General features: G+C 44.6%; 1 protein-coding gene across 1 annotated transcript in view; it reads right to left on the minus strand.

The window, feature by feature from the left end:
- The window catches only part of LOC122182905 (sodium/hydrogen exchanger 2-like), a 29,560-nt gene that overhangs the window by 1,638 nt on the left and 5,679 nt on the right, over positions 1 to 22,243 (minus strand). Inside the window, exons 4-12 of the mRNA XM_042876554.1 lie at positions 21,733 to 21,950; positions 19,378 to 19,574; positions 14,938 to 15,027; positions 12,998 to 13,068; positions 11,881 to 12,045; positions 10,679 to 10,793; positions 9,369 to 9,503; positions 4,468 to 4,534; positions 2,807 to 2,952 (exon numbers count right to left, since the gene is read on the minus strand). Of these exons, the coding sequence (XP_042732488.1) occupies positions 2,837 to 2,952; positions 4,468 to 4,534; positions 9,369 to 9,503; positions 10,679 to 10,793; positions 11,881 to 12,045; positions 12,998 to 13,068; positions 14,938 to 15,027; positions 19,378 to 19,574; positions 21,733 to 21,950 (1,174 nt within the window). The 3' untranslated portion in view covers positions 2,807 to 2,836. The remainder of the gene's footprint in view (positions 1 to 2,806; positions 2,953 to 4,467; positions 4,535 to 9,368; positions 9,504 to 10,678; positions 10,794 to 11,880; positions 12,046 to 12,997; positions 13,069 to 14,937; positions 15,028 to 19,377; positions 19,575 to 21,732; positions 21,951 to 22,243) is intronic.

The raw sequence follows: 22,243 nt of genomic DNA on the forward strand, positions 1-22,243 counted from the left end.
ACTCTCTGAACTACCAAAGGAATCAAGCTGATGCAATTTATTTCCACAGAAGCATGCAATATTCAATGATACAGCGAATCCATGTTTTAAACACTTTTTAAAGGACTAAAACCCTGCAAAGAATTAATTAGGCATGCTCTGAGGCCCAAGCATTTAACAGTTTTCCACTCAGTTGTTGAATTTTAAGACCACCAACACTGGATACTGGCATAGATTATCAAATGTATGCTAGGCTGAAATACACACTAGGCAGAAGGCTTGGCCACTAAGCAGCTGGAAAATACTTCATGAAAGCTTTGGCTGTGCTATTATATTTTGTAAAGAAACTTCTTTAAAAAATCCATAAAATCTAGGAGGTTAAATTTGGGGCAGAGTGACTCATTGGGAAACTATGTACTGCACAGAATATTGTCTTCTCTGCAGATCAAGCAAATGGTTCATACACCAGAGAGGTATTTGGGTCCCAGCACTGCAGAGTGGCATTGGGAGGGATTAATAGGTTGGGAGGGGTTAATGGATTGGGATCCATGCAAGATCAAGCCGATGCCTGGTTGTCCGTTTTTTCATCATCAGAGAAAATACGGGTAGTGCAAAGACCCCATTTTCTGGAAGCATCCTGCTTTTTCCAACCATTTTTATCATTTACTACAGTATTACAAAGAAATACAGATGTGCCAAAGCAGCCGCAACCCGATAAGGGCCTTGGTAAGCCATAACAGTATTGCAGAGAACTCATGACAATGAGTGATGACAACTGAATTATACAAAAATCAGTTAAATATGCACATACACATATGCATATACAAAAACCAATGCAAGGCTGATTTTCATTGCATGCAATTGGATAAATTTACAGTGTTGGGCAGCCAGGAGTAGCCTTCAAGTGAAATTAAATTAAATTAATCAATTTATTTCAAGACAGTATTAAAGAAGTTTATCCAAATAAAAATGAGGCCCTTACATCTTTGTAAAGCAAACATATGTTTTTGTGTCTTTAACTTTGAGTGAATGCTGCAGGGTACCAGGCAGTGATCTCCTAATGGAGCATTCATGTACACAGGAGATTGGCTCCCAAGGTCCAAAAATATCATGGAGGGAAGTTTGCAAATTCCTATAACTTCTTCTATTCTTAATTCAGAGTTTCTTTGCCACTTGTTCAGATTAAATCATAGAATTCTAAAATCATTAAGGTTGGAAAAGACCTCTAAGATCATCTAATCCAACTATCAGCCCACCCCCACCGTGCCCACCAAGCATGTCCCTCAGTGCCACATCCTCACAGCTCTTGAACACCTCCAGGGATGGTGACTCCCCCACCTCTCTGTCAGTCTGTGCCAGTGCCAAACCACTTCTTTTAAGAAAAGAAATTTTTCTTAATATCCAACCTGAACCTCCCCTGTTGCAACTTAAAAATGCTCTTGGATTCATTGCAGAAGAAGGGAAGAGAAAGAAAAACACTACTGTTTGCAGTACCAAACTTGAGCCTTTTGGGTTTGGATAAGAATGCCAAGGCTTGGACACTTACTTACCTTCACCTTTGGACAAAATGATGCAAATCTGGAAGTGTCTCTCATCTTCAGGTGCTATCCTTGCAGCTCTGCACCTTTGCAGCAGGGATTGTGCCTTTTCTGACAGCAGAGGGATAGGGACCTCTTTCTCTACTTATTAGGACATTAATTCAAGCCTCTTCAAACACTAAAAGTCTCAGTAATGGCAGTAGAAAACCTCTCAGAGCCTGTGCAGTCCAGCTCGTGGTGCAGGCACCAACCTTTGCACTGGTTAGTGCCTGCTCTGGAGCAGATGTTGAGTCCCAGTAGCAGTGCTGCAGCACCATGCGAGAGGAGTGACCCCAGGTCAGTGACTGTCCCCTCTCCCCTTCCAGCACTGTTCTTTGTGCAAGAGTTTGCATGTTTCCTGCCCCAGAGATTAAAACTGACAGGCTTCTCCACAGAACATTTTATTTTCCAGTGTTAATCCTTAACTAAATTTTAAAAGAATATTTGTACTCCTTCTAACACATCTGTAATAAGTTTCCCTTAAAAGACACAGTGCTGTTGTGGGATGTTCCCTCTGCTAAGACGCTTCACCTGATTGAACAGGATTTGACTCAGGAATGCACATGATTAATGCTCACACTGAGGACTCACCAGTTCCTGAGAAGCAGCAGAGGTTTTTTGCTCTTTCTGCTGTCATTTCTGCAGTATGCTCCACCATTTAATAAAACTGTCCTTGAGATTACAAAGATTCTCCTAACATATAATCTAAATGCTCCCTGCTGTTTATTCTATCCCTGCTGACTACTGAGAAGCCCCAATATCCCATTTTATTAAACATTTTTTCTTGCACTTTCTTGTCTGTGCATCATTTCACAGAATCATAGAATCATTGCAGTTGGAAGGGCCACTAAGATCATCCAATCTGACCACCACCGTGCCTGTGACTACTCTAGATCACATCCCTTGGTGACACATCCTGCCCTTTTCTTCATCACCCCAGGGACAACGACTCCACCATCCCCCTGGACAGCCTGTGCCAATATCCCACCAATTTTTCTGAGAATAAATTTTTCCTAATATCCAATATTTGCCTTTTCCTTGGTTCCCTTTCAAAACATAGTGCTGCACAATGAGAGCATGATGCGATGTGGATCACTCAGAATTTTTTTGCATAGTCCATGCTGTCCTTTTCAATACGCATCTTATTTACATTAAGAGCATGTTGCTGCTCACCATTACAAAAAAAAAAAAAAAAAAAAGAGACTCAAAAAAAGAGAAAAATAAAAGAAAGCAGACTGTATTATGGACACCTGCAAAGCAGTGAGATGCAGCCAGCAGCATCACATATCCGAAGTCATCTCTTTCCCTGCTCCTTCCTGTTTGCTGCGGGCAGGGATCACACACACAGACTGCGACCGGTTCTGCTTCACAGCCCGAACCTTCTCTTCATCCTCCACTGCAAGAAGAGAAAAGCAAAGGCATGGGTGAGGGATGTTCTCCTTTGTGGGTCAGCAGTAATGAAGCAGTATGAGAGCCATTGAGATGACCACTGGCTCATTGGGGATGAGCTATGTTGCTGCAAAGATCACTTTTCAATTATGAAACAGAAGACAAAGATCAGCGTCTGGGTAGATGAGCGGAGGGGGAAAAAGCAGAATGTGAGCCCTACTTTGTACCTTGAAATATGCTATGTGTCTGGATCAATGAAACATCATGCCACGTTCTGTCTGGGTGCACAGGGGCACGACGCAAGGACTGCAGCCCTGTCAGCCCTGTGCCCACATGTTCCCTGGGGCACAGACTTGACAAGAGAGAATGTAATAAAAAATAATTAAAAACAACCCAGAATTGCTGTATTTTTGTCACTCTGTTCTGGTTACACTTATGTTCTTCTTCAAGAACACTTAAACATTTTAGAAATGTTTAAACATTTGTAATAAACCATGGACTAAAACAGATACATCCACAGCAGGTGGCCACACCACGAACACAGGAATGCCAGAGAGTTGTGTTCCCTCTACCTGCTTGTGCAAAGCTGCACTGAGACACCTTTGTGCAGATAAAGCACCAGCTATACAACTCTCTACTTAATATGTTTGTAGTTAAAAATTTTAAATAAAACTGCAAAGAAAGACAACATCAGAAATGGAATGACATAAAAAATAATGAAAGGAAACAAAGATACTTCCTCTTTTCTTAAATATTTTTCAAGTATACAACAAATAAAGAAATACTCTGTATACTAACGCTTGACCCAGGCACTCAGTACAGGTCGGCCCATATTTGGAGGCAGTAAATCACCAAATCATGGAATCATAGAATCAGTGATGTTGAAAAGACCACTGACTCATCTAGCTCAAGCATCAACCCATAGCTGTGATCACTTCAGACCACGACCCTCAGTGTGACATCTTCCCTCGCCTTGAAAATCTTCAGGGAACCTCCTGCCACCTGGAGGAGTGGCAAACGTGGCAGCTCTCTAATCCTCACCCTTACAGACGTGATTGTGCTGATGGTGTTTGCTGAGTACTCAAAGACTCATTGCCCAGTTCCCACATGCTACATCTCTGGTAGAGATGGAAACTGAATAATGTTGTGATTTCAAGGCTAAAACAAGACCATCCTCTACATTTGGGAAGATGCATTTTACAACTTTAAACAGCTATACTCCTTGATATTAAACCATTTGTTTAAAGCGTGAAATCTAAGCTTTCATGTGTCTAAAGAATGAGCTTCTGCATACAAAAACACATGAGGTTCTGAACCACTGGTCCTTCTGTAACAGAGATTCATGACACTGTTTCTAATGGCGCATTTTAATAACACCCAACAAACAAACAAACACACCAAAGATGTTAATTTTCGGAATCTTTTCTGCACAGCATTCACATCTCAAAGCACTGCCCTCCTTATCCTCAGCTGAGATGTCCCCAGCAGGGCAGGGTGAGAAGGGACCCCCGTTCCCACTTACCAGTGAGGGAGCGGCACAGCCGGGGCTGCACATCGGAGTCACCCCGCACCGGGGAAGAGCCCTCCTTCTGTGATTAAGGAAGAAAAGTGCTTTAATGCATTTATGAAGATTGCTAGCAAGTCTGTTAATGACACTCATGCTTCATAAACAAGCCATTTGCAATCCCCAAGGACTCTGCTTCCATTTGTTTTACTTTTGCCAAGAAAAACAAAAAGAACTAGTTCTAAAAATAGAGCCGATGCATGGCAGGCGTTTCTAAGGGGAAATATTTACAGACACCAATGTGGTTGGGTTGGTGGGAGCTCTCCAGCAGCACAGTGCAGGAGGAGCTGACCAGGATGGGGACACCAAGCCCATGGCCAGGACATAAATGCAGCACAAAGGTGGCAGCGAGCCCACCACCACCTTTCTGAAACCAGCAGGTAGCACCGTCCTGCCCACATTGTTCAGTTTTCCTGTGAACTGGGAATAAGCCTCTTGTGCAGCTGTGATTTGGCACCCAGGGCCAGGAATCTGAACTGCCAAATAACTCTGGACATCTCCCAACCTGGCTTTCCGTTTTGTTTCCCTTCCCTTTCCCCCCTCCCTTAACAAGGGACCCGATGCCCTCTGCCCATTGTACACGGTTTTATTGACCATTTTCATGACAATGCCTCCCGGGCTCCACAGCAGCAGCCTGGCTCCCTGGAAAGCCATTCCCAGAGGCATTTAATACTGCTCAGAGCATGCTCCATGAAAGGGCTCCGACATAATTACCAAAGGCAGTATGTCATTTACGCACACGGCTTATGGGCAGCTCCAAATAAGCTCTTTCTGGGGGAGTGCACTTGTGTTTTGGCAGAAGAAAAGAGAGCCAAGTTGCCTGGCTACAGGTGCAAGGATTTTCTGGGTGCTCCATGGTAAATAAAAGCTATCCCGGGTCTCAGAAAACACAGTGCCAAGGTACTTTGTGTTGGCTCCTTGCCTAAAACAGGCAAGCCTAAAACACACACAGTGCTGAGAGCCAATGTGATGCACAGCCACAGGAAGCAGTGGCCTTCGGGAGGAATTCTATCCTTAGGCGGAGGAAGGCAAATTTTCTGTTGGAAATAGATAGTGCCTTGGAGTTAATCCTCTGGGCTGCAATTCAGATCTGAAGTCACCTCTCAACCTTGCCAAGATTTTTGAGCCCGGTGTAAATCATCTGACTCGCACCACTGGCACAACTGGCTCAGAGGGGTCGTTCGCTCCTTGCTTCTCACTTATTCACTTGGCAAACCCTTGGCATGGTTCTTAGCACAGCCACAGCCACCTCACACCACGGTAAAGCCAAAAGATTGACACCTGAAGATAGTGAGGACAAAGGCAGGAAGGGACTGAATCACAGAATGGTTGGAAGGAACCTCAAGCATCATCACTCTCCAAGCCCCCAGCCACAGGCAGAGCCACCAACCTCCGCATTTAATACTAGGCCAGGACTGTTCTAGTCAGGGACTGGTGCTGGCTAAGACAAAGCTGAGCACCGGACAGGAGGAGCTCCACTGCTGGTCCTTGGGCTGGTGGTGGCCTACAGAAGGACACATTTCCATGCAGCCCTTATTTTTGTGTTGGCTGATATAGGAAGAAAGAAATCAGCCCCTAATAAACTACGAGATTAATCTAATTGAGCTACTACAGCTTCATAATTTAATAGCAAAAGAACAATCAATTTCACTAAAAAAAGAAAAAGCCCTACATATTGACAGCCGCTGAGCAGGAAAAGCAGTGTTTCTATGGAGCCAAAGGGATTTTTTAAATTATTTGCTCAGCTCATAACATGTAATTGGTTGAATGTATAGCAAAAGCTTCCTTTCACATAGGCTGGAAAGGGAAGACAGCCCACACATTGCACCACTGGAGGGTTGCAGGGCCCTTGGCTGGAAGTTTACTTCTGCTCCTTGTTTTCCAGCTTGGTTTGCAAACACAGTTGTAATGCTTCCATCTTGTGGAGAAATGCAGAATAGAAAAATGTGCAGCATGGGGGTGAATGGATTTTGCTGCTGGCTCAAAGCCTGGGAGGACAAACCCTTCTTTCAGAGACTACAAAAAATTGAGTATGAAACTGATATAAAGTTTCCAATGCCAGCCACCCCAGTCTTCCACTCACAGCTCTTTTAAACACCATTTGCTTATCAATTTGACATGAAATTCTGAGTGCCTTATTTTTATCCAATTAAAAATGTAAAATACTTAAATAAACTGCTTTTTATCAGTGTTCTTTCTGCTTGCAAATTCCAGTACTACAAGCTTTTCTCTTACATTGGGAAGCACTGCCATCACACGCCTCCCTACATCACACTGATATTCTGAGGCTCTTTTAGAATATTATCTCATAACTTTCAGGGATGGTCTTACTTCTATCCAAATTAAAACAAGGCAGTTACTCAAGATAACAGATAAAAGTGTTGGTCACACCACACCCTCCTGACTTTTTGTTTTAGGTTCAGAGTGCTGCTTTTTGGGCTGAGGCTCATTCTAGTGATGTCTCTCAGCATTTATACCTGCTTTATTTAGACTGGGACAAGGGAGAAGTAGCTATTATAAAGATATGATGAGTACTCCCAGAAGTCTCCTGCGAGACATAGAATGGCTTAGGTTGGAAGGTTTCTAAAAAGACTATCTAGTTCCAATCCCTTGCTGTGGGCTGGCTGCCACCCACCAGATCAGGTTGCCCAGGGCTTCATCCAAACTGGCCGCAGGCACCCCCAGGGATAGGGTATCCTCAAATTATAGAATCAAGAACCACTAAGGTTGGAAAAGACCTCTAAGATCATCTAGGCCAACCATCAACCCATCTCTACCATGCCCACTAACCACACCCTCACTGCAACATCTATCCTTCCCTTCAACACCTCCAGGAACAGTGACTCCACTTCCTCCCCGGGCAGCCCATTCCAGTGCCTCATCACTCTTTCAGAGAAGAAATTTTTCTTAATATCCAGCTTGAACCCTCCCTGACCCATCTGAGACCGCTCCCTCTAGTTCTGTCACAAGTTATGTGGGAGAAGAGGCTGAACCCCACCTCGCCACAACCTCTTTTCAGGGAGTTGTAGAGGGCAATGAGGTCTCTCCTAAGTCTCCTTTTCTCCATGCTACCAGTCCCAGTTCCCTCAGCCGTTCCCTATAGGACTTGTGCTCCAGACCCTTCACAGTTCCACTTCCCTTCTCTGGACATGCCGCAGGGCCTTGATGTCTTTCTTATAGTGAGAAGCCCAAAAATGAACACAGCACTTGAGGTGTGGCCTCACCAATGCCAAACACAGAAGGACATCTGCCTCCCTAGCCCTGCTGGATGTATCTTTTTTGTTATATTTGACAGCTGCATTGAGTACCAGCTTGGCATTTTGCATTGCACCCAAGTGCTCATTGTGCACCACTGACAGCAGCTGACAAGTCCCATGCATCTGCCTGAAGGGGAATGTTCACCAGATTATTCTGTCCTCAGAAAGGCCAGTTCTAAGTGCTCAGAAAAATGGAGATCTTTTTGAGGTGCCAGATTCCCTATTTAATATTACTGCTGGGAGCAGCAGAGGGCAGGAGTGTGGCAGCACAAGGGTTAACAATCAAATGTCCTTAAAGTACATAATGTGCTCAAAATCAGCGCGAGTTTGATGTTGTTCTTTTGAAGTTTAATTATACCAAATGTTCTACAGGAACATGCCATGTTCTTCCCTATCTATTTTGAATTGTAAGTACCAATCAGCATGCAAATGATCAAATTAAATCTTTTAAGTTGTTTGCAAGAGCCGGAACACCTTTCTGCAAGGAGGGCTGGGAAACAGTAGCATTTGGTGCATCGCTGCAGCTCTCGGCAGGCTCCTCGGTGACTGGCATTTGAACAAAGAAATCAGAATAGAATAAAGCCCGCGGCAGCCTGGAGATCTTGTGCTGCCGTGGAAAATCACTATCTAAATAAAGAAAGATAAAGCATCTCCTCAAAAGGTCACCCTGTTCTCCTCAGTGATGGAGCCTCCAAGAAGGAGGTGAAATTTAAGATGGCTCACACACTACTGATGGTGTGCTGGGGAGATCTGGGGGCAAATTGTGGGGGCTTCATTGGATTTCCTGCAGATGAAGAGTTACAAAGGACTAGAGTAGCCTATAGGACTGAGCCCGCTCCTCACATGCTGCTCCTGGACCATTCCACCTTTCCACAGGGAACATTTGCCCAGCTCCTTTCATCAATGGCAAAGGAGCCAACAGAAGCCACGGGCACACAGACGTCGCATTCACCTTGCTTCTTCCCTTGCTCAGAATATGAGCTGGCAGGGAGCTATCCTAGCCAAGCTGGAATTTGCATGGCTCTCCAGCAATCCAGCATGCAACGCTTCCATTTTATTGCCTTTGAGTTTGCCCAGAACTGTAGTTGCTTTTAAAAACAAAAAAATCACCTCCAAAATAAATAAGAGCACTCACAATAACACTTCTGTCCTTTTAAACAAGGATTTTTAGGGGTAAAAAAGCCCCACCAATTTTAAATGTTTGCAGAGCATCTGGAGTGCTGACAATGGATGCACTCAACACAGCCTGCCACAAAATCTCCCAGAAAAGAAAACATGGGAAAAGCAGATATCTAAATCTACAAACTGAGGCTCAATTAATAATATTTGCTTAGTCAGTAATTTTCCTGGTGGGTGGAAAGTTCGGCTTACAAAGAGCTGAACGGTGCTGCAAACAGGATGGCTCATTTGTTTGTCAGGAATTGGGTAGGTTTCTTTCCCTACTCATTGGAATGCCATTTTGGATTCAGGAGGACTATTTGTCTATAAAAGAAAAGAGGAGGAAAGAGCACTTCTCCCGGTTCTTGTGATACCTGCAGTCCCTCTGTCACCACGGAGAGCAGTACTTGCACTGCTGCTGTGGGCACATCCCCACTCCCTTACCTCCTTCCTGGGGCTGATCCCATCACTCCCACTTGCATCCAGCCGCAGGCTCCGGCGCTGCAGGATCAAGATCTCCTGGGCCTGCTCCACAGGCTCTGTCTCACCGGGCAGCGTGTGCCTGCTGTACGCAGGGCCCTGCCATGCACCAACAGAGCATCGTGAGCATGGGACAGCTCTCAGTTGTCCCCCAGACACAGGGACACTCAGCCCCAGAGGTGGCCAGAGAGAATCATAGGATCATTAATATTGGAAACGATCACTAAGTCCAACCATCAGCCCATCCCCTCCACACCCACTGACCACATCCCTCAGTGCCACATCTCCGTATTTCTTAACACCTGCAGGAATGCTGACTCCACATCCTTCCTGGGCAGCCTGTGCCAGCACCTCACCACTCTTTCAGAGAAGAAATTTTCCTCATATGCAACCTGAACTTCCCCTGGGGCAACTTAAGGCCATTACATCTCATCCTATCACAATTACATGGGAGAGGAGGCCAACCCCACCTTGCTACCACCTCCTTTGAGGGAATTGTGGAGAGCATTCCACCATTTCTATAGGTTTCTGCCCAGCCTTATCTCATTCTTTCTCTCAGCTCAGTTAAGTGGCAGCAAGGGGGTGTTTGCCCCTGCTATGCTGAAATGCCCACCCCAGCCAGATCCCCAAGGACTCAGTATTTCATGCATAATCCACAAAACAAAGGCTTAGGTGGATTTTAAGGATAAGGCTCCATGTATCAGCATGTGAGCAGCAATCAGAATGCACCTTCCTAAGCTCTATGTCAAACCTCAGAGGGATTATTTGTGAGATATTCTGTAAACAAGTGCTTTTATGTCACCCCCTGATGTACCAGATTGGTAGTAAAAATTATGGTATTGGTTTACTGTCTTGCTTTGAGGTTACAGCACACCAAGCTGCAATGGCACGATGATGGGGCATGGGTTGGCTGTAATGCTGCAACCATGCTGCTCTGGTAGGTAACCAGGAGCTTTGCAGTAACTGGATGAGCTAACCTGGTTCCTGAGGATCCATGTGCTCCTCTCTTCTTACTTCTGGTGCTGATGCCTAAAATACCTTGTGAAATTACAGGCTGACTAGGGGAACCTTTCAAAAGCTGTCATGCTGCAAACAGAAACGAGCCACTGACTTGGAAACTAGATCTGGCTTCACACAGCCAACTATTCTCTGTTCACAAAGCCACATCATTAGTAATTATGTAAATATTCACAACATCTGCTCAGGCTGCTGGGATAACAGAAATAACTTTTGTTATTGGACATACAAAATACGGATGGAGGGAAGGGCTATACCGTTCTCCGGATTCGGTACAAGTTCCTTGCCAGTATTTCCTGTATGTCTTCCAGACCATCCGGACACAGAGCATCCTCTGATTTCTTCTCTGTGATGACAGTCCTTTCACTGTTACTGCAAAGAAAACCAAAGCACCTTACTTCAGGAGGTGCACACCTGGTGTGTCACCAATGCCCAGTATCTCCATTGGGTACCACAAGTGGGACAGGCAGACATGAACAATAGCAAGCCCCTGCAGATGGAGCCCACCCATCCGCCAGTCAGTTGTGAATATCCTCCTCCTAATCTTGGAATAGTGTTTATTTTGCATTGGTACAAGGTATGCTGTTTCTTTCTATGGAACAGCCTGGCAGGGAGAAGCAGAGGAGGCTGAGAAGTTTGTTAAATAATACCATCATAATGTTCCAATACTTAAAAGGAGCATATAAAAAAAAGAGAGAGAGGAGCTTTTTATATGGTCTGATAGTGACAGATAAAGGGAAAATGGCTTTAAAGTAAAAGAGAGGAGATTCAGATTAAATGCCAGGGGAAAATTCTTTATTCCAAGGGCAGTGAGGCCCTGGCGCTGCAGCCCAGAATGCTGTGGGTGCCCCATTCCTGGAGATGCTCAAGGCCAGGTAGGATGGGACCCTGGGCAGCATGAACTGGTGGGGGGCAGCCAGCCCATGGCAGGGGTTGAGGCTAGGGAGGCTGTAAGGTCCCTTCCAATCCAAGCATTCTGTGATCCTGTGATTCTATAACTGCTCCTTCTGGTGGTAGGGATGTGGACAATGGCAGCCTCTTGGTGTGCAGCACATCAGATTTATTTCATTTATTTCACATGAAGCCACAGAGCTGAGCAAGTGCCTTTCCCTTGCAAATAGCACTCCGTGAAAGTGACACATCAGAGACAGCAATCTGGCTATCTGGAATCCAATGCAAACCAAACTTCCACATAATGTGATTTTGAAGGGCTCTGAAACAAAGCTGATATCCCCAGCTATATGTCCAATAACTAGGAGCTACTTAAATCTTTTCAGATCTATTTATAACTTTCTTAAAAGATTTCTTTCCTTGAGAAAACTCGATAATTCTCAGTCATGATTCTTTCCAGCATACTACTGGGGGATAAAACCTATCTGCTGGCTTTTGCAAACAGGGACACAGCTTTATTACAACTTAGTGGCACTCTATTTGTGAAGACAGGCTGGGGAGCACTTACAGCAAGGATGGGTGGGATGGGGCATGGCCCAGCTGCCCTGCTTCTGCCAGCTCGATGGCGTGCTTCCGCTCCAGCTTTTCGTAGAGAAGCACAATGCTTGATTTGGGCTGGTCGTATTCTCGGAGCAGGTACTTCTGCAGATATTTGCTGTTGAAATACTCCAACCTGTTTGAGAACAAAGCAAGGTGTTCTTAGCCTCCTGCCCTTTGCTCCCTAGAACTACTGTGAGTCTGAACAAGCCAGCAGCTTCACAATCCATAGTTGCCTCATACTTTATTACATTTCATTTCCTGCTTTCCAGAAACCCGCTGCCCAAGAGGCCAGTCCCTACTTATTTCTGTACATAAGCTAAGATATTAAAATATCTTCAAATACAATAAAAACTCCCCAAAGTGCCAAATTTATTACTAAGGCCAGTAAGGGCTACAAGTACATGCAGTAGCCCCAGGGATACAACAGGATTTAGTGATTTAAACACTTCCAGATGCCCTCTTGAGTTGTTTCTTCCCACTTTCTGCTAAAATGCAGCACAACATTTGGAAAAAATCTTGCTGGTATCAGACAGCGATGCTGCAGCTCAGCCACATGGAAATCCACTTGCAAGGAGCAGCAGCAGTGCTTCCCATACCCTCTAGTGGCACTTCCAAGCACTGTCATTTCTAAGAAAATACCCATCAGCTGATACAATCTGAGTCATTATTAAGTCAGCTGTAAATGAATTAAACCAGGTAGACTGTTACTACTAGGTTAAGCTATTATTTAAATATAACAATAATTTCTTCTATGTGGACAATCTACCATGGCACCTGCAGCTCTTGTGTTTCCAGCAAATTTCTTTGGACAAGGGGCAAACACTGTAGGTAAGGAAAAAGGAGTCTTTTTAGAGCAAAGAACAACATGCTTCCTGCAAGGAAGGAGAAAGGATTTGCTCTGATCAGCAGCAGTGCCCCAGGAGCCTGGTCTCACCTTGCTGCAGATGGAGGAGCTGCCCCTTCCCATCTGTGCTGAGCCACAAGGATGAATGAGGCTCAGCAGCCCACAGCAGAAACTTGCAGAATAGGAACCAGATTCATTTTTTTCTACACATGTACACAGTTGTATTTTGGCAAATCCTTACTTGTCTTTCCAGTAATACTGTCCCCAGTGTCCAGATATATCTTCTATGCCAGCCAGCAAGTGATCCAAGAACTAAACAGAAGAGAGGATTTTGCTATACACTGGTTGCATGTATTGCATACGTGATGAACTCAGTCAGCAAACATCAAAAGCCAGCAGACAGAATGGGGGACATTTCCAGCAAGGTACACTGCTCTGGTAAACAAGAAAGAGGGGCTGTCGGCCTAATTCCCCATTCAGCCCTACACATGTATCCCTTGGTTCTGGAGCACAATGAGAGATTTGGCTGCTTTCTTTCAGGTTTGTGCAAGCAAAGACTAATCTCTGAGGGACGGGGATCTGTTCCTTATGATACGTGCAGGTTGGCTAATGGCTGGCACATCCTGCATACCGGGCCTCAGCAATGCTCATACCACGTGTTTTGAGGACAGCTTGTCTCAGGAGAACAGTATCTTCAGGATATAAACAGAGATAATGTACAAATGAATACTCCACTTGAATAATAAGTACTGCCTTCCCTCAGGCACTTCCCACTAAATAAAATCATTGACCATACTGTGCCTTATTCAAAAACATTATGTTTTAAAACGCGTTGAAGAATCCTGGACTGGTTGATGGTGCTCCTGTGAGCACTGGGTGGCACCTCCCAGCCAGAGCTGCACAAACAGGACCCCACGCTGAATGTCCCAGCTATGGGGACTGAGAAATGTGAGGACAAAAGCTGCTTCTTGTTCCCTGCATGCCTGCCTTCCAACTATCTGCATTGTTACCTTGTCTACTTAGCTTAATTGGTACATGGCCATTTTCAGCTCACATTTCCCAATAAACACATTTTCAGAGATGATTTACTATTCAGACACTAACAAAAGAAGAAAGTATTCTCTGTTCATTATAGGAAAAGCCTCCTCAGCCTATTGAACTGTTCTGTTAACCTCAGACAAAGCCCTGTAATACAACCTAATTGTGAGGATGCCAAACATTTTATACATGTCCCCAGACCTAACATCTCTATTTCCAGCTACTCAAAAAGAAGACAAAAATATTTCCGAAGGAGACATGCTTATGGAAGTGTGACTGGGCATAAGCAATTAGATTCAGAGCAGTACTTCACACTGGACACGGCGCATCATCAAATTAAACATCCCAGGCCACAGTTCTCTGCTGGGTTGTAAGCGTCAAACTGAACAAGACCCAGTGCAAAATCTCCCTGAGTTGTTCCCCACATTGCATTGCAGCTGCAGTGGGATCCAGCCTTGCTTCCCTTCAGCCATGCAGAGCCCTGGGGAAGGGTGCAGAAATCCCTGCTTTCTCCTGGAGTTGAATCACTCTGCAATGAAGTCCCTGTAAGCAGAAAAGCCAACGTCTGGATGGTGAGAGCAAGGTGAACCAAACTGCACCTTTGGGCTACAGGGACTTCAGTGATTCTGTCCAATATAGTGTTTGTCTTACTCTTCCTGGGTTTTGTTTGTTTGTTTTTTAAATTTCCAAACTGGTGGTGCTGATGCAGGTGCCCCATTCTTGGAGATGCCCAAGGCCAGGCTGAATGGAGCGTGGGGCAGCCTGACCTGGTAGGGGCAACCAGCTCGGGGCAGGGTTGGAACTGAGTGATTGTTAAGATTCTTCCAACCCAATCCATTCTACGATTTTCTGACAAGCTTTTGGGCATGCGACCATCTTCATCTGCCATGTTTGTGCATCACCTTGTGCAACACTCAACTGAGTGAAAGGTTATCAATGCAAAGGAAATAATAACCCCTTGTTAGAGAGCTGCATAGGACTCTAAACCTGGAAAGGGTCCAACCTGCAGAAGACTCAAGCAAAATCAACAAGAGCTTATAAGGCTGTAGAGTCCCGGAGGCACACTGCATTGCAGAAGGCTCTATGCCCACCAGCAAAGCCCTTGAGAAACTCAAGCCATGTGTTGTTGGATTCCTTACTTACCCGAATGTGAATCTGCTCACCAACCGTGGGAGCACTCTCTCTTTTCCTCTTGACATGCAACAAGTCTACAAGAGGGCGAATGGTCATTCCCTGCAGCAAAGTCACAAAACCAAAAGTCAGGCTTTCTTCACATCAAGCATTCTAGTAGTGCTTGCATTGTCTCTATTGGAGCAAATTCACAGGAATTTATACAAACCACAGCCACTGCAGCACAAGTAACTTTTCTGGTAGAACAAGGCCTGCTGTTTGAGCTAGCACCTCTGTTTTAAGGCAGAATAAAGGAAGCTTTGACAACACTGGAAAACCTGCTATTGGAAAACCTTGCTAATGTTTGTAACCCAAACATTTTGTCTGCTTGCAGAAAGCAAGTATAGTCATAGTTTGTCAACAGCAGTTCACACACAGCCTTTAGATAGAGGTGGCAGAGAGGAGCAATGCTCTGCTCCCCTCACCTGCCCTCCAGCATCTCCAAGATCACAAAAACTCAACCAGTAACCTCAAGGTCAAGCCCAAAGTTTGCTATTGCTGTAGTCTACCAGATGGAAAGAGGCTTGAAGTGTCCAAAGTTCAAATGCCCGAAGCGATGGCTGTCCTGGAGACATCTGAGCACACAGCCCCTGCCAATGGTGGCCCAGCCCAGAGTGGGTGACGTCTGCTCACTACTTAAGTGCCACAGATCATTACTTCAATGATCTTTGATCATCAGCCAGTGGCTAAGTTTACTAATCAAAGTATTCACCTGGTGGGAAGGTCAAGGGAAGAGTTTTAGTGTCCTTTAAGCCTTGTGAGTGAACTTTGAAAATACTGCAGTAATGCATTTCCTAGTCAGGCTTCCATATGAAACTTCTTTTCTAGGACAAGTTTACAATAAAAACAATGGAGCAGTTAATATTTATGACTTCTGAATGTCACAAATGTTGGCACAGAGGAGAGTTGAATGCATTTTTAATAGTAAAAACAATTAATGTGCCATTTTAATAGCTAATAGCAATTGAAATGCATAATTATTCAGAGTAAATAAGAAATATTTGAAATTCACAAACGAGATATTACAAGAATGAACTACAGACAACACAGTTTGGACTCTTGCATTCATAATAATCAGCAACATTTCTATTCATTTTAAAGTGGTGTTTTGGAGATTTGAGAGCAGGACTCCCAGACTTAGAAGCACCTACATACCTGGATTCCTTACGTCCTTCCTCACCATGGGAGAACTATGAGAATCCTACATGGCTCTCAGGCCACAAGACCATGTCATGCCTGTAGGTCCCCCATGACCTCCACCCACCAAGGACAGCTTGCCCAAAGAACGCTGCATGATGCTGATGGGAGGCCAACAGTACCCTGGGCTGCATCAGCAGAGGGGTGGGAGAGGGCTGGAATTGAATGGGCTTTAAGGTCCCTTCAGCACAATACAATACAATTCTATGACATGATGGCTATAGCACAGCTCACACAATGGTTTTCTACCAACAGCAATCCAGTAGCTAATGGGTAAATATATTCAGCAAACAAAAAGAAAATACAAAAGACTCTATGATGATGATTACATTTGCTAACAATTTCATCAAAGAGGTCAGAGGTCAAAAGACAGAATGATTTTTAAATGGAAAGTACGGTATTTGGTTTTTAAACCTCACACAGACTGAACAGCAAGTGCCCTCTGTGGCATTCCAGATGAGCCCACAGTTCCTGGAAGGACTCTGGTTGGGTGGCACCAAGCCAGGCCCGCCTGCAAGCACTGAGGACTTGACAATTGCTCAGCCAACCTTCCCAAAATTATTAACCAAATCTCTTGGGGGAAGGGCCTTATGCAACCGGGTTAGAAAGCCCAAAATAGACACGTTTCCTGGGTTATATAAAGCACTGACAGACCCATGTATGGACAAGCCCAGCTGTTTACACATTGGTTGCTGGTCTGCTTTCCAGACAGTGTGGACAGGATCTCCAAGAAAATGAAGTGGATCTGTGCTCCAACAAGATGCTTTGCTGGCCTTCACCAGCTTCTCCCCTGCTTTCTGTCCCCTACCTTCTGAACAGTCTAAACACAAACTAAGACCCACGTCACTACTGATATCACTGTAAACATATAACAAAAAGACATCACACAAAACAACAGCAGCAAAAAAAAAAGACAACAGAAATTGTTTTTAGCCAATATTTCACTTGCTCTTTCCACGCAAAGCAATGTGAAGGATGTGGGGATATCAAAGATATTTACTCCTCAATTCCACATCCACCAATCTGGTGCAGCAGTGTTCAGACTTCTGGAGAATTTCGATAAAAACCAAGTTGCTGAATGCTCCCCCTAATACCTGCTTTTTCTTATTATCACTAGTATTTTTACTGTGTTTTCCATGCTGTGTTATAACAATACTTTGCAGATTTCAGCTTTGCAGCAAGTTTGCTTTCTCCTCACTGTTCTCATGACTGCCCCAGCTGCATGATGCTGCCTGAGCAAAGCCTGCTCTGCTCCCACTGAGTGCTGAGGATCCCCACAGGGATCCTGTCCACCTCCCACCCATCAGCATGGGAGTGACATCACCAGCTGAGCTTTGAGGTTACACAAAAGCCCTTTCCAGGTCCTGGAAAGGATTTCCCAAAGCCTGGGTAGAATGGAGCTGCTGCCTTAGAACAACCTTTGTCTGAGCCTCAAGAGTGTCTCTGCATGAGCTGACATGCCTAGTGACCGTATCTTTTCAATTTCTGACCCACATTTGCATCTTAAAACTTGTCACCCTCCACCTAACCACGTTCCCCACCCTCAGGCCCCTGCTGTCTCCTTTCAGCATGCAACAAGGCCCTGAAACCTGCAAGCCCAGCAGCACGTCGCACTCATTGCAGATATTTTTCAGCTGCTGGCGTGAATTAGGAGGACTTAGGAATGAACACAGCCTCTCCTGTATTGCCTGAGCACCCGGAGCCCACACTGCAGGGTTCAGGGAGGCCAAGCGGAAGGAATCAGCTCTCCCTGGGTGATGCTGAGCCATGGGGCCACTCAGCAGCTGACACTGTGACCCCGTGTCCTAGAGGCCCCGCAGCTGTTCTGCAGCCCTATCCTGGGATGGGGAGGATGGACATCCTACACCAAGGAGCTTTTCCAGCTCCCATCCCACACACTTGAGCCTGCTCACCTCCCCACCATCAGCCCTGCTCCCTTCGGGACCCAACGACCCCAGCATTTCCACCACATCCTCGCTGGAAGCGGCAGCATTTGCAAGGGGAACCAAAAGGTGGCTTTTTGCTGAGAAACCCTGAAAGCAGCCCCAGTGTGACAGGCTCGCAGGGAAGCTTTCACCACTAGATGTCAGAGCAGTGCCTGGCGGAGGGAAGCTGCCGAGCACCTGGAGGGGCGATCCGAGAATGCGAGGAACAGGGCGGTCCGTCACCAACGGGAGCAGTCCTAGCAGGAGCACATCCACAGGCGAAGTCCAGTACGAAAGGACTTCGATAGGAGCTCCTACAGACTTCTGTTGGGAGCAAGACAGGCACGTGCCCACGCTCAGGAATCCCCTGCTGCACCGAAACAAAACCTTCATGTTGTTGCAGACCCATGCCAGATGCTCGATAGGAAAGAAAACATTCATTCCATCTGCAGCATCTCATCTGTTAGGGTACAGGGCAATGGCATATTCTGGACCTTTTTGCATTCTCTCAGCAGTTACAGAACACTGCCATAAATAAGTGGACTCAAAGTAGCAGTTTCCCTGCAAGGTTTTTGTGCTACAACTAAAGAAGCTCTAGGGTAGAATGGGAATACAGGAAGCAACTGGACTCAAAGATGAATTTAAAAAAAAAAAATAAATTAAAAAAAAAAAAAAGGAAGAAAAATCAGAGGCAAATAAATCAAGTGTGCTATGACTTATTTCTTTTGATTTTCCTTGCTTTTATAAGAAGTAACACACCCACATTTCTTGCAGCAGAAGAGTTAGCGCAAGCCCCTTGCTGCTGAATCATCATAAAATAATTGCAGCTGCTGTGCTGCGTGAACATGAAGACTTCTCAGGTATATATACAAAACATTTTGATCAGCAACTACTGAATGGATGTTGTTTCAACTGTTGGATTCCCCAGTAAACTGGGACACATTCTTAGAAAATTCCTCTCAGTTTCCACCACTGCTGCCCCAATCAGGATGGATCAGATGAGAATTTGGACATGTTGTCAAGGAAAAGGCTACAGCACACGATTTAATTGAACAGAATACAATCAGCCTCACAAATGCATCACACCTTCTGCCTCTGTAAGTAGCAACTTTTTAAACTTTACCCACCTGGACACCGGACACAAAGGGAATTTTAATGACCAGTAAATTCTCATAAACATTAGCTTGTGCACCATGTCTAATGCTTAGTTCTGGTTACTCATCTAAAAGACAGAAATCGTGGTCATTCTCTACATATGCTCATGACTGTCCTCTGGGCTGAGCGCTGTTACCTGTGCAAACACAGTGAAGAGGATCACCACAGTGGTTGCTGCAATGAAGAGCTTCTTTCTGCGGAAGTCAGGAAGCAAGAAGACCAAAGAGAAGCAAATGGCACCACGGAGCCCCCCGTAGGCAATGATGAATTGGTCCTTGCTGGTGACAGTGTTCACGTGAAATCTGTTCACAAAGAAGGTCAGCACCAGAACCCCTGAAAACAGGAAAGAAGGTGGGGACATCTCAAACAAGAAGAAATCGGATATATTCCTCATAAATATATCCAGTAGATTAATTTTCTCAAGATTGAATGATATATTCAATAGCAAAACGTCACTGAACTCTGAGCACTAGGTCAAGCAGGGTACCTTCCCAATGCCATTGGAACCCCAGAGCCCTGGAGAAGGGCTTTTCTTCCACCCTCAGTCATTCCTGGCCTGGGGGAATACAACAAACACGACAAACCTTTAAGTAAGAGATTTATACTGCTCAACTTCAAGACCATGTAAGGTGACAGCAGCTGATGTAATTTTCACTCATCTGCAAATACAAGACAGATGCAGAAAGATACAAAAAGTCTGGCCTTAAAGCTCTAAGCTATGATCTTAATACCAACTGATAGGACAAACATTTTATTTCTTGAAGATTAACAGCCATGAAGATCAATGGGAAGCTCCATTCAGGGTGACACGTGCAGGATGATTTTCAGCCTTAGTTTGTGTGTTCTTATTTAATTCAGGGGGACCTTGAATATAAAGAGCGCTTTCTTTGCTGGTTACAGCACTGAGCCCTCCTCTAATGTATGGTGTAATTTGAGTGCAGTCAGAATGGCTGTGTTGAGAGAGCCGGAGGATTTTGCCAGGTGCTTTGTAACATTACTACATTCCTTACCTCTTGCAACGAAGAATTTCCCAACTAAATAAAAGTCAAAATAACTCAGAACTTCTTTTCATCTAAGCAAATAACTTAAAAGAAAAAAAAATGTTTAATCATAATAAAACAATTCAACGTATGCACAACCAATAACTGTGTTTCCAAGTGCATTCGCAGTGCAGTTATTAAAACAAACCTTGGCATGTATTAGCAGCAAATAAAACAGATTCTGCTACGTCTACGTGCTAATCATGGCTTAGCCTATTTAAGCAATTTCTTGAAGTGCCTATCAAATTTGAGTTCAAGTAAATTACCATTCTGTTTGACTCAGTGGTTTACAAACACAAATCCCATTGAATGTTTTGTAGCTATCAAGTCTTTGCCAAAACGTGTGCTCTGCTGTATCTGCACATATTGTTAACATATAAAAACATTCCTAGATAAGGAAGATGTAGAGTCCCCTCCATGGAGCTCCTGGGCAGCCCGCTGACCCTGCTCAGCAGGGTGGGTGGACCAAACAGGGACAACAGCAGCTGATAAGCTGTGGCTTGCCTTGAAACAGCACATTTTCTGTGCCTTGGAGACCAGTTCTCAAACTGTTTCAGGATATCATTCTCCTACTAGCATTTCACAGTCATTCCCACAGAGGGAGAAGACAGTGAAGTGTTGTTTCATATTTCCTTTTCATGTCACATCACAAAGATTTGTTCCTTATGTAATCACAAACAAACAACAAAAAAATAGCAGGATGTTACTACACCCATAGCTACTTACATTCCTAAACATGGTAATTAAATCTTTGTTACACGTGTATTCTCATATTTTTGCCTTTTACCTCCCATTTTAGGTCCCAGTTCTCATCTACCCACAAATAATTTGCGTAAAGCATCGCCAGGGACAGCTGTCCAACAGTTCCTCCAGTTTTCCTTTTAAGGATACTGCTGTACACAGAGGTTGTTGTCAATTAAATCCCCTAAATCTCTGCAATTTAGGATATGCAGCCAAAGGCCCCGGGGTTTTACACAGCTCTGATCCCAGGGTCTGTGCTCACACTCTTTCTTCAGCTGTGAAGATAGCAAGGGACCATGATACACTGAAATGGAATAGGAGATCATGATAATCAAAGAAGGGCCTAGGGCAGATGGATCTATAAATTAGGTATGATGAGAATTTCTATTTAGCACCAGTGCTGTCTGTGGTGATTGCACAGACTAGAAAATTGCAGTAGGGTTACTGACTTGCTTTTGAGCCCCACAGCAGTGCTGGAGGGTTGCAGCCAGCCCATTTCAGCCCTTGTCCTTGTTCGTGGCAGAGGAGTTGGATTAAGTGATCATCAAGGTCCCTTCCAACTCAAATGATTGTATGATTCATATCTGTAATAACCACACATGGAGAAACTGGAGAGGTAATGGCAGGGGCAGAAGCATTCTCTCATTAAACAGAATCATAAAGTTCCATTCAAACAACAACCACAACAAAAGAGCATCATTTCACCATACCTAGTGCTCTCCAAATCAGACAGAAAACAACAGTGAAGAAAATATATGGCCAGTTCCACTCGTGATTTTCTCCAATGGTAGACACTCCAAGAAAGATGAAGATGAGGGTATCACTAACACTGCTCCACATCTTCATGAAGTATTTGACCGTGGTGTGAGACTTCAGAGAGATGTTGGCCTCCACATAACGTTTCATGCCCATGGCACAAGCAATGATGCTGGGAAAAGTAAAATGAAACATTTTTCTTCATAAGGACACAACACTGACACGTTATTATTTAAAGAAAAAAATATCAGCTTTATCAAGTACCAGATGTTTGCAGTGCTAGTGATTCACTTCCTTCAGCCCACTAACATCAGCAGGACAATCAAGACAGTAAGATACTATATAGGTTGACCAGACTGCCCAAATATTTTCACAGATAAACAACTTCATTCACTGCTGTTGTATCACACAGCAACACTTCCCATCAGTGTATCCTGCTCCCAGCACTTTAACCATACCTATCTC

Source organism: Lagopus leucura, unplaced genomic scaffold, assembly GCF_019238085.1.
Source record: "Lagopus leucura isolate 7727_CA_CO unplaced genomic scaffold, USGS_WTPT01 Super-Scaffold_100016, whole genome shotgun sequence".
NCBI classification, from domain to species: domain Eukaryota; kingdom Metazoa; phylum Chordata; class Aves; order Galliformes; family Phasianidae; genus Lagopus; species Lagopus leucura.